Source organism: Erpetoichthys calabaricus, chromosome 10 (assembly GCF_900747795.2).
Source record: "Erpetoichthys calabaricus chromosome 10, fErpCal1.3, whole genome shotgun sequence".
NCBI lineage: Eukaryota > Metazoa > Chordata > Cladistia > Polypteriformes > Polypteridae > Erpetoichthys > Erpetoichthys calabaricus.
Genome location: NC_041403.2, coordinates 96,822,853 through 96,835,950, shown reverse-complemented (window position 1 = coordinate 96,835,950; position 13,098 = coordinate 96,822,853). Strand labels below are relative to the sequence as shown.

Here is a 13,098-nt window from a genome sequence, read left to right as displayed (position 1 = left end):
AAGGCAAAGATCCAGAGGAAGGACAAAATTAAGGTGAAAAGGACTGAAACATGGACTGATTTCATATAATGAGAAATATTCTGTCGTTTTCATCTAAGTTGTTTGAACTGTTCTATCTCATAGTGAGTTACAGGAAGTTCAGATACTGTGACATTTGGGTACTGTGGAGAACCAGCATATACCTCTTATTTCAGATGCTTTTTTAATGCTAGATGAGTTTCATCAGACTGAATGGAAAAGCAGGAGGGGAACTGGAGACGTTTGAGAATGTGCAATGTTGAAAAAGGTAGAACAGTATAATTAAACTAAAATGTGCAAGCAAGACACTGACATACTGACTGAATTTGTCAATGTCACTGCTCAGGAAAGTAAGTTACATCATCCTGGCTAACTGAGCAACAGAAATTATTCACTGTACTAATATCTTAATGATAAATCATTCTGAATACTGGTGACTTTAAACAAGGAATCAAGTGTCTATTTGACATGTTCCATTCATGGACACTACAACCTGGACCTGATCTATTCAAATTTTAATGATTTCATATATAACCCTGTGGTATAATCTAAGCAGCTCTCTGTTATCCAAGCTAGAAGTTTTTATCTGTGTTTTGGAGGACATTGTTTGTTTTTACTTATTTATTTTTGGCTCCTGAAAAATTTTAATTTCCCCTTAGGGACAAATAAAGCATAATGCAATAGTTGAGAGAGAAGAGAGGCATGTGGCAGCAGCATTGACACCAGGTTGCAGTCAGTCAAAAGTCAGTATGAGCATGTGCCAAAACGTTGGATACCCACCGTATTGAGCTGAATGAAATTTATGAGACGGTTCATGCAGATGGTAGACAGACAGATGGTCAGAGGACCTGGGAGGCTTATTATACTAGATTTAAGATGTTCTCACTGGCAAATGTGTGGATCCCCTGCAGACAGGCTGTAGCCTACTTCTGCTATGGAGAGAAACCATTGGCTGCTCTGACAAATTTCAAGGAAAAAGAGCCACTAAATGTGAGTGTTTAGTGGTGTGGTGAAGCAGCACTACAACAGCAGGGGGAACAGGCTCAGAAATTCACTGAAAGCTCGGAAACTTTTACAGCTGATGCCCTCTCTGTGGGGCATAGGGGTTACCAGAGACTTTTAGTTGTCACTACATGAAGATCTAGTTATGGAGGCTTTTATTAGGTGCCAGTCTCCTTCAGCATTATGGCAGTAGGTTTGGTTTGCCAAACCAGACATTTTAGACAAAGCTGTGCAATAGGCACTGGAAGCAAATCAAGTGCTGCTGGAAAAATACCCTTCACAAAGGGCAGCTAGACATAAGGAAGTGGAGTTTTCTGTTTTAACCCATTAGACTCTGACAGAGGGGGTAGGACCAGACCAAGTGGTTACATTAGCATCATTACCCCAGTCAGGAAAATTCCAGGACTTAATGTGACCGACCCCAACTCCCCCCCAACCCACTGGCTGGCACTGTGGTAATCCATGCCACATCCAGTGCTCTTGCGCTTATAGGAAAAAATGAGAGAGTATGCCAGCACCGGGAATGAGCGAGGGCTGGTGTAGGTGGGGCAGGTCCATTCCTCAACCAGAACACATGGATGCAATACAGAGAAATGGACCCATGTGCCCATTGGCCTGTTAGGTGAAGGCACTTATTGTTATATACACACGTGGTTTGTGGGAACATCTGTGAAGCCCTTGTTGACATGGGTGCTACTGCCACCATAGTTCACCTAGATGTACTGAGAGAAAGGGTGCAATGAAACATGACCAGTGTGGGGTTGAATACAGCCATTGCTTGGGGTGGACTACGGTGGATATAAAGGTCACAAGGCAAAGAAGGTCTTTTGATGTATGGGTGGCTTCTGTTAAGGATGCATTTTCTTTGCCTGGTGGGTGCCTGCCTTGACCTGAAAAAGGGGACTTTGAGTTTTGCGGAAGGACCAACCCTACTTTTGCTGGGCTATAACAATATCCAAGATGTTGTTGTTGCCTGAGCAGTACAACCACTTCCAAGCTACTAACCTAGATCTCTGTGTGACAGAGTCGTCTGATAAAGCAGAGCTGACCCTTGAACAGTAAAACCAGCTGTGGGTTCTGCTGCGGGAGTTTCAAGACCGCTTTGTCACCCCTGCTGACAATGTTGGGGGACACACCTGGTTCAGCATGCTATTAAGGCAGGAGGGGTACACCGTATTCAACAGCACCACCACTGCATCTCACTGGCTAGGCAGGAAGTAGCCAACAAGATACTGCGTATAATGCAGGAAGCTGGAATCACTGAGCCATGTGAGTCTATGTAAGTTTGTCCAGTTTTAATAGTATAAAAAAAATATGGTGGCTGGTCACTGGCTGGCTGTGTAGACCAAAACATCAGGAATCAATAGGCAGCTACTTTTAGTAAGAAACCTTCAGCAATACTGTAAAGGCACTGGGTTATCCAGTAAAATGGTCTGACATGTGTCCTTTCTCTGTGAGTGGTTACAATACGTTCTGTGAGCTTATTCTGATTAGTATTTTTAAAAATTTACTATTAGTGTATTTATACAAGTAATGTTTGTACCATTTTAAATATTTTTGTGTTCATACTCTAAATCAGGGGTATTCAACTAAAATCTAAAGGGGTCCAATTAGAGAAAATTTCTTGAAGCAATGGTCCGGAAGATCATGTTGTCTAACTATTTAGTTTCATATATATTTAAATAGCCTAGTAATTGTATCAGCATCTGCATGTAATCAATAACAGACTTTCAAATCAAATGAGTTCAGTACAATTCAAAAACTTTTTGACAATATTTATTGTCACGTAACACAGAACTGAACATGTATGTATGACTGCAGATATGTATAATGTTCCGTCACAGTATATAATGTTCTTCCATCCATCCATCCATTTTCCAACCCGCTGAATCCGAACACAGGGTCACGGGGGTCTGCTGGAGCCAATCCCAGCCAACACAGGGCACAAAGCAGGAACCAATCCTGGGCAGGGTGCCAACCCACCGCAGGACACACACAAACACACCCACACACCAAGCACACACTAGGGCCAATTTAGAATCACCAATCCACCTAACCTGCATGTCTTTGGACTGTGGGAGGAAACCGGAGCACCCGGAGGAAACCCACACAGACACGGGGAGAACATGCAAACTCCACGCAGGGAGGACCTGGGAAGTGAACCCAGGTCCCCAGGTCTCCCACCTGCGAGGCAGCAGCGCTACCCACTGCGCCACCGTGCCGCCCTATAATGTTCTTAAATTTACTAAATAAAAGTAGAACTGCATTTCAAAATAAGACAAAATAAATAAAATGTGAAAATTGTGGATGTTTAAATAAAGTGCTTAACTTCAGAAAAATAAAATAAATGGAGAAAAAGCTTGAATTAAACCCTTTTCTGTTTCACATCTTGACTCAACAGTCTCAACCAATTTTACAGATAATAAATCTCAACGCAGCTTAACAATTAAACAGTTTTAAATGCTCACTTTCTTCCCTTCTTATATTCATCGCCCCACTTTTTTGCTCAGTGCATGAATTGAGCTCTAGCCTGTCCTGCCAGGATTTTAAACCTGGGCTTGAATGGAGTCAGAGCCATTCTCATAGACATGTGGAGGTGTTCATTGGTGAGCCTGGAACGATATTTAGTTTTGATTATGTTCATTGTGGAGAAAGCTGCCTCACAGTTGTGTGTGGAGCCAAACATGGTCAAGATGTACAAGGCTACTTTCCTCAGACCTGGGAAAGATGTCTCAGGGACCATTTGGAGACAGAAAGTGGAAGGGTCAGTTCTTCCACATTGCTCTTTCAGGGCCACATCTGCTTGGAAATCAACCAGTTGCCTCTGAAGAGGCCCAGCATTTACCCATTTAAAGTGCTGTGTGACTTCCTTTGAGAACCCCCTGACATCTGTGATGAGAAATGGGCTCTGAATGAACATGGTGAGCTGCTGTCCAAAGCTGAAGGTGTCAAAACAGTTGCTGAAGTTTACAATCAGCTTATTAATAAAATCAACAAAAGAAGACACATCTCACTGTCCCTGAACCTGTTCCTGCACTGCTAGGAAGTGATCACAGTCTCCCTGCAAGTCTTCCTTGAACACCTCAAGTTTCCTCTGAAAGGAGCGGACAGCCGTCATCAGTTTACAAACTGAATTGTCTTTGCCCTGTAGCCTCAAATTCAGTTCATTCAGATGTGAAGTGATATCAACCAAAAAGGCCACATTGTCCATCTGTTTATCATTTTCTAAAAAGAAAGAAAACTGTGATGTCTTCTGACTTCTTAGCTCTGCCAAAAAAGTTACTGCTTCCCTCCTTATGGACTAAAAGCGCGCTAACAACCTATTCTGCCAACATTGGCATTGGGACAGAATCATTGCAGGACCCACAGTCCAGAGCTGCCAATTAACCTAAAATGTGAGAGAAAAAAAATGAACTTTGATAAAAAAAAACTATCACAGCCATATGGAGAATATGTTAAGTCGATACAACTACTGACCAACACAAGACTCAAAACTCGGGAGCTAGATTAGTACATTTGCACTCTTCATTTAAATTCTGCTTTATGCTACATACTTCACATGTTTTCTAAAAAAATTTTTTCTTTTAAACTGTATACTGCATATCACATTATTGTCTGTCACCCTGAAGTAACTTTGTGCCATTAAACAGTTATTAGATTGTACACAATGACAGCAAATAAATGGTCTGTGTAAGAAATGTACTGTTAACTTATTGCATTTTGCTTCAATTTGCTATTCATTTTTATTGCCATTTGCTATTATTTTTATCATTACTGTGATGATGTCATTGTACTGCCATTTTGTGTATTTGTTTCTATGGTCAAAGCCATTTTAGAGTGCTTGTTTGCTATGATACTATATGATTGCTCATGTGATCCATGGTATCAGATGGTTGTGCACTTAGCCTCAGACAATCCAAACTTTACTTGCTGAAGGGAAGACTTTAGGAGAGTAGTGCTTGAGCAGTTGACAACAACACATTTGGGGGAAGATTTTGCTGTTTACTTTGGTTTTCTACTTAAGATTTTGGTGGTGAACAATTGAAAAAATCTCTGTGTAACAAACAAAGATTATGACAACAGTATTTTTTTTGTTTTGACCCTAATGAAATCCTACCATTTTCACTGGCATTCACTTAAAAATTGATCTGATTAGAACCCCTTCAAATGTGACAGCTTAGAAGCTAATCCATTCGTTTGATCACATACCTTTTGGGAAAGGAACTAATAAAAATGCTCAGCTAGGAGACTCATGCTTTATCTACTTAGACTGGCTGATATTTAAAAGAACAGATTCACAAACAAGATTAGGAAAAAGCAGGAGCCTCTGGAAATCTTTAATTACTAATATACATTAATTAAATTTCACATATTATTATACTTAATTTGAAACATACTTTATTTCCTTATCATGTTAATTTGCAGTATAGAGTACATCACAAGATGTTGATTTGCTCCAAAAAGAATTGCAAAGCTTTTTTCAATAAAGAATACAATATTGTATTTCTGTTTGCTTCTATCTCTAACTACTGATTCACTATCTTTGTCATTCATTTGACAGGTATACCAAGATGAAAACTGCAACCAACATATACATCTTTAATTTGGCTCTTGCAGATTCTCTGGTTCTAATGACCTTACCCTTTCAAGGCACTGATGTGTTCCTTGGCTTCTGGCCCTTTGGTAATATACTCTGCAAGATTGCAATCTCAATTGACTACTACAATATGTTTACAAGCACCTTCACGTTAACCATGATGAGTGTGGATCGTTACATTGCCGTTTGTCATCCAGTGAAAGCACTTGATATGCGAACCCCTCAGAAAGCTAAAGTGGTCAACATTTGCATTTGGGCATTGGCTTCTGCAATTGGTATACCAGCAATGGTGATGGGTGCTACAGAGACAGAATTAATTGGTAAGTGCATAGAAATTACAGTATTAAACATTTCCACAACAAGAAATATGCAGTAGTTTTTTATTTATTTATTTATTTAAATTATACATATTTTTAAAGTTGTCCTTACTGTGATAAAGAATATTTTTTTTAATTTAAGTATTCATTCATCATTCGTTTTATAATCCTGCCCACTCAAATACAGGCTGTCAGGGAGCAAGCACCTCTTCTTGCAGCAATGAATGTAAGGCCAGAATCAATCCTTGAAGTAACACTAGTCCATCACAAGACACGCTGAATCATGCAGTACCAGATCAGAGTCAACAATCAACATACAGTATCATGAATGTAAATTAGGATTTGGAGTGCCTAGATAATAATCCACATAAACATAAGCAAACATGTAAATTTCACAAAGATGGTGACCAAGCTACAACTGAAACCTAGTATCCTGGAACTGGGAGACAGCATCATGAAGCAGTTCGCTACCTTTTTTCCACAGACAAGTAAGGTTTTGTTTTCAGTGCAGCATAGAAAATGGAATAAAAAAGGCTTATGCTTTTATGGTGGAAACAGGATATTTTAAAAACTGTGCAGAAACAGCTTCTTAGAAGAGTCTTGCTGGTGAGTGACATCATATATATATATACGGAAGCAAGGGTCTGTGATATGGTTTACATGTTTGTAGTTAAAGATCAACAAAGGGAGAAAATAAGTTACGTATCTTACAATAGTTTTTATTCCTAAGCTTTCAACAACCTGCCAGGTCTCATCAAAAATGACAAGACATACAGAAATCAAAGGCAATATATAGCTGATGAAGGATCGGGATGGGGGTTGTAAAGGGGGGGTGGATTAGTAAAGTGGGGATGAACGCAGCATATACAGGCTAAAAAAGAAGAACATCTCAATAATAATAAAAAAGACTTTATGACACATTCAGAACCTCACCTTACAACCCCCAACTTCATCCACACCCTTCACCAGCTATATATTGCGTTTGATTACTGTATGTCTAATTATTTTCCTCTGGCAGGTTCTCAAAATCTTAGGAATAAAAAAACTATATTAAGATACATGACTCATTTTCTCCCTTTGTGGATCTGTAGATACAAATTAATATTACACAGTATATATATATATATATATATATATATATATATATATATATATATATGTATATATATATATATATGTAAATATATATATATATATATATATATATATATATATATATATATATATATATATATATATATATTAAGAGGGGCCATTCACAGATACATTGATTTGAATATATAAATTGGTTTTAATACATCTGTTCAGATATATATATATATATATCGGTTCAGATATATACATTGGTTGGGATACATTGGTTTAGATATATACATTGGTTTGAATAGATCTGTTCAGATATATACATTGGTTGAGATACATTGGTTTGGATATATACATTGGTTTTAATACATCCATTCAGATATATATATATCGGTTCAGATATACAGTATACATTGGTTGGGATACATTGGTTTAGATATATACATTGGTTTGAATAGATCTGTTCAGATATATACATTGGTTGAGATACATTGATTTGAATATATAAATTGGTTTTAATACATCTGTTCAGATATATATATATCGGTTCAGATATATGCATTGGTTGGGATACATTGGTTTAGATATACACATTGGTTTGAATACATCCGTTCAGATATATACATTGGTTTAGATACATTGGTTGAGATATATATAAATTGGATTTGCATGGATCCGTTCTGATATATATACATTGGTTGAGATACATTGGTTTGGATATATACATTGGTTTGAATACATCCGTTCAGATACTGTATTTACATTGGTTGAGATATATAAATTGGTTGATACTGTATACAGTGCATCCAGAAAGTATTCACAGCGCATCACTTTTTCCACATTTTGTTATGTTACAGTCTTATTCCAGAATGGATTAAATGTATTTTTTTCCTCAGAATTCTACACACAACACCCCATAATGACAATGTGAAAAAAGTTTACTTGAGGTTTTTGCAAATTTATTAAAAATAAAAAAACTGAGAAATCACATGTACATAAGTATTCACAGCCTTTGCTCAATACTTTGTCGATGCACCTTTGGCAGAAATTACAGCCTCAAGTCTTTTTGAATATGATGCCACAAGCTTGGCACACCTATCCTTGGCCAATTTCACCCATTCCTCTTTGCAGCACCTCTCAAGCTCCATCAGGTTGGATGGGAAGTGTCGGTGCACAGCCATTTTAAGATCTCTCCAGAGATGTTCAATCGGATTCAAGTCTGGGCTCTGGCTGGGCCACTCAAGGACATTCACAGAGTTGTCCTGAAGCCACTCCTTTGATATCTTGGCTGTGTGCTTAGGGTTGTTGTCCTGCTGAAAGATGAACCGTCGCCCCAGTCTGAGGTCAAGAGCGCTCTGGAGCAGGTTTTCATCCAGGATGTCTCTGTACATTGCTGCAGTCATCTTTCCTTTATCCTGACTAGTCTCCCAGTTCCTGCTGCTGAAAAACATCCCCACAGCATGATGCTGCCACCACCATGCTTCACTGTAGGGATGGTGTCAGGTTTACTCCAAACGTGATGCCTGGCATTCACACCAAAGAATTCAATCTTTGTCTCATCAGACCAGAGAATTTTCTTTCTCATGGTCTGAGAGTTCTTCAGGTGCCTTTTGGCAAACTCCAGGCGGGCTGCCATGTGCCTTTTACTAAGGAGTGGCTTCCGTCTGGCCACTCTACCATACAGGCCTTATTGGTGGATTGCTGCAGAGATGGTTGTCCTTCTGGAAGGTTCTCCTGTCTCCACAAAGGACCTCTGGAGCTCTGACAGAGTGACCATCGGGTTCTTGGTCACCTCCCTGACTAAGGCCCTTCTCCCCCGATTGCTCAGTTTAGATGGCCGGCCAGCTCTAGGAAGAGTCCTTGTGTTTTCGAACTTCTTCCACTTACAGATGATGGAGGCCACCATGCTCATTGGGACCTTCAAAGCAGCAGAAATTTTTCTGTAACCTTCCCCAGATTTGTGCCGTGAGACAATCCTGTCTCGGAGGTCTACAGACAATTCCTTTAACTTCATGCTTGGTTTGTGCTCTGACATGAACTGTCAACTGTGGGACCTTATATACACAGGTGTGTGCCTTTCCAAACCATGTCCAATGAACTGAATTTACCACAAGTGGACTCCAATTAAGCTGCAGAAACATCTCAAGGATGATCAGGGGAAACAGTATGCACCTGAGCTCAATTTCGAGCTTCATGGCAAAGGCTGGGAATACTTATGTACATGTGCTTTCTCAATTTTTTTATTTTTAATAAATTTGCAAAAATCTCAAGTAAACATTTTTCATGTTGTCATTATGGGGTGTTATGTGTAGAATTCTGAGGAAAAAAATGAATTTAATCCATTTTGGAATAAGGCTGTAACACAACAAAATGTGGAAAAAGTGATGCGCTGTGAATACTTTCTGGATGCACTGTACATTGGTTTAGATATATATACTGGTTTAAATAGATCGGTTTAGATATATACATTGGTTCAGATACATCCATTCAGATACAAATATTGGTTTGGATATAAAGGTCAGTTCAGATATATACATCGGTTTGAATAGATCAATTGGGATTTATGGACATGCACAAGGCCACCCAAGTTTAGCATCTCCCTTTCGCTTCAACATTGTTGTCATTAATGTGCATATTTTATACAAGTAGCATATGCCTGTCTGTCACGTTTTGTTTCATAAGCGGTCTTGATTGGGGGTCCTCGATTTCAAAGCACTTTTTTTCCTTTCATTATTTAAAACACTTGCACAAATACCCGCCTCCTCGCCCGCTCCATTCCGCCCCAGTTCATTGTGCCCACCTCACTCACTCCCTCTTGTCTCTCCCATGACAGATTCTTCTCAAAAGCCGAGTTACCAGAAAGCATTGATCGCAACCGCAGTGCGGCCCATTTTTTCACCTCATGAGATGCTGGTTTATCATTGACCGAAAGGCGCCCGGTGATTTATGTTATTCCGTATTGGAAGTATTTCATTAAAGGGCGATCTGCTTCAGCAAGGATCTTAGTCCCATTTACTGAAAGGATGTTATGGAGGAAAACACTGGAGTTGCTCTGTCTCTTTTAAATGTTGGTCAGAATGACCAGAATATTCCTGCTTCACAAATAACTGATGTCTAACTGTTTATATAGTAAAACTGACAAAACCATACACGCACGTACTGTACATGCACACACAGACACTCAAACTCACAAATCATGGGTTGCACACACTACTGATTAAGTGTATCTGTCAGGAGTGATCATTTTTTTCACCCCAGAAAACGTTAGTTCATCAAAGATAGAAAGCAGCGCGATGATTTCTGTTATTCCTTATTGGCAGCATTTCATTTAAAGATGATTCACGTCAAGAAGGAGAAAGAGTCTCTTATTTTGACAGGACGAACTTTTTTTTAGGCATAAGCACTCGCACATGCACGCATTGACACAAGTAGAGAATATGTAAAGTGGCCTATCTGAATGGATTTATATATATCCAAACCGTTGTATATATATTTGAACCGGTGTATATATATCTAAACCAATGTATATATATCTTAACCGGCACATATATATATATATATATATATATATATATATATATATATATATATATATATATATATCTAAACCGATCTATCAGAACGGATTTATATATATCCTGACTGGTGTATGTATATCTAAACCAATGTATATATATCTGAACCGGCATATATATATCTGACTGGAATGCTACGGGATTTCTTGTGAATGGTCTGCAAGGGACTGAGAAAGAAAGTCAGTGCACCTCGCCGCCCCCTGGTCTGGCATGGAATTACTGTCATTCAGACCCTTTAGCTGTCTCCCATTCGCACGTGTGTGACAATATATATACCGTATAATATATATATATATATATTTATATATACACATATATACACACATATAAATGCATTATTTTCATATAGTAACACACAAGCCTCAGACCTAAATAGGGGTCAGGTGGTACCCCTATGTACATATTTTTTTAATATGTTCTCCACATGTTTGCCTTGCTTAACATTGGCATAAGACTGTCAGTGGCATGATGTTTCATTTCCCTTTGTAATCTAGGTTCAACAATAAAAATCTTTTTTATGGAGACCAGAATCACTTTGGCAACTATTAAATAAAATTGTCAAGTCTTGCTTTAAAAATTTTAAGGATAATAGTTTTTAATTTTAAGTGGAATACTTTTTTCTGTCCACTGAGGTATCTTTTTTAGTTTTCTTTTTTTATGCTGTAATATTTCTATAGTGGAACTCCTTTATCAGAGTAGATTTATTTGCAAATTTTAAACATGTCTATTTGTTTCCCCACAGACATTGAGTGCATAATTGTTCTTCCAAATCCTCGCAGCTACTGGGATCCAGTGTTTGGCACCTGTGTCTTTTTGTTTTCCTTCATTATTCCAGTGGCTATCATTATAGTCTGTTACAGCCTGATGGTGAAACGTTTAAAAAATGTCAGAGTGCTTTCTGGTTCAAAGGAAAAGGATCGGAATCTACGTAGAATTACCCGGATGGTTCTAGTGGTGGTAGCGGTGTTTGTAGTTTGTTGGACACCAATTCAAATTATGGTGTTGGTTCAGGCCCTGGGTTGTACCCTTGACAATGGAGTCACAGTGGCACTGATGCACTTCTGCATTGCTCTGGGATATGTCAACAGTAGTCTTAACCCAGTTTTATATGCATTTCTGGATGAGAATTTCAAACGATGCTTTAAAGAATTCTGCTACCCTTCAACTTTCAAAACAGAGCTACAACAGTCGAACAGAATGCGTAGCATTGCCAAAGAAGTGGCTTACAACTGTAAGAACACCGATGGGACTAGCAATCCAACATGACTAGGCGTGGAATTACCTCTTGTTAACACTAATCAACCAAAACCAGGCAGTTCGCATGTTGAGCTTACCCAGATAACAGCTCTTTAAACAAAATGCTATCCATCTCTATTCCTGTAAATCTAGTACTGTATATACAATGACAACAAAATCATTATTAAGTGCCAGAGACATAGTGCAAACAAGCAGAACATCCTTTAGTAAACAGCATACAATCTTAAACTGTTTAGACAGTCAGTATATAGATGGCCTTATGATATGAAAATGTACATGTGAAACAAAATACTCAAAACAAAACCTTTATTGTAAATGTGTGTTTTCCTCTATAAAAAGTGTATTTATGAAGATAATTGATTACAATTAGACTCGAAATTCAGATCTGTATCTTACTGTGTTTTATTATTGAAATAATGTATTTTGTAAAATCCAGTTAAGAGTGTTTAATAAGACATTGAATCACTATTGTTCTTAAATTGTACTTGGAAGAATATTCTAAGAGTAAAGTGTGCCTCAAAAAATTGGTAATCACTGCATTTTTAAAAATCTGCTTCCTGCATGTTGATTCATGTCTTATAAAAGCTTAGCTTTTTGAATGTTGCTACACTTGCCTAAGCTGAAAACGCTTTATAGAAAATGTAATCGTGTTAAAAACTTCCAAGCTTAAGAAAATGTTGCTAAGATGTTATGAAATGCATTCAGTATTTGTGCTATAACTAATTAATATGAAACAGAAGCAGAAACTTTGTTAAGATGTTACTGTCAATTTGTTTGACAAATTAAAGTCGAGCCCTGCAAAAAATAGTTTGCCAAGGATTTTAGTGCCTTCAGCTTGATTTATTATTCTTCATACTGTGTGTGTCTGTATGTGCATATTAATTCTTATTATATCAAGAAAACTTCATTAATTAAGAGAAACTGCACAAAAACAACTAAAGCATCCAAGGCAGCAGCATTGTTTTGAGTGTCAAATGTTTTTTTATTTAATAAAGACAATTGTGTGTTTATTGTGAGTGAATGTTTTTTTTTCTGTGAAATTTAGTTATACAGACTAAAAATTAATATTATTAAATAAAGGTTGGGGGTAGACAATTAGAAGAAACAAATGAGAAATGTATCATTTACAGAACTGGAGCAAGGCTAAGTCATCAAATTATTAAATTATTATTAATTTAAACCATAAAAAAAAGTACACTGAGCGATCCATCTATTCATCAGTATTCTTGACTATCTGAACATAGAAATA

At 37.8% G+C, this 13,098-nt stretch overlaps 1 protein-coding gene across 1 annotated transcript in view; it reads left to right on the top strand.

Annotated features, from left to right (window-relative positions):
- The window catches only part of oprl1 (opiate receptor-like 1), a 30,418-nt gene extending 17,561 nt beyond the window's left edge, over positions 1 to 12,857 (top strand). Inside the window, exons 3-4 of the mRNA XM_028811658.2 lie at positions 5,582 to 5,937; positions 11,335 to 12,857. Coding sequence (XP_028667491.1) covers positions 5,582 to 5,937; positions 11,335 to 11,858 — 880 coding nt within the window. The 3' untranslated portion in view covers positions 11,859 to 12,857. The remainder of the gene's footprint in view (positions 1 to 5,581; positions 5,938 to 11,334) is intronic.
- Positions 12,858 to 13,098: the final 241 nt, after the last annotated feature.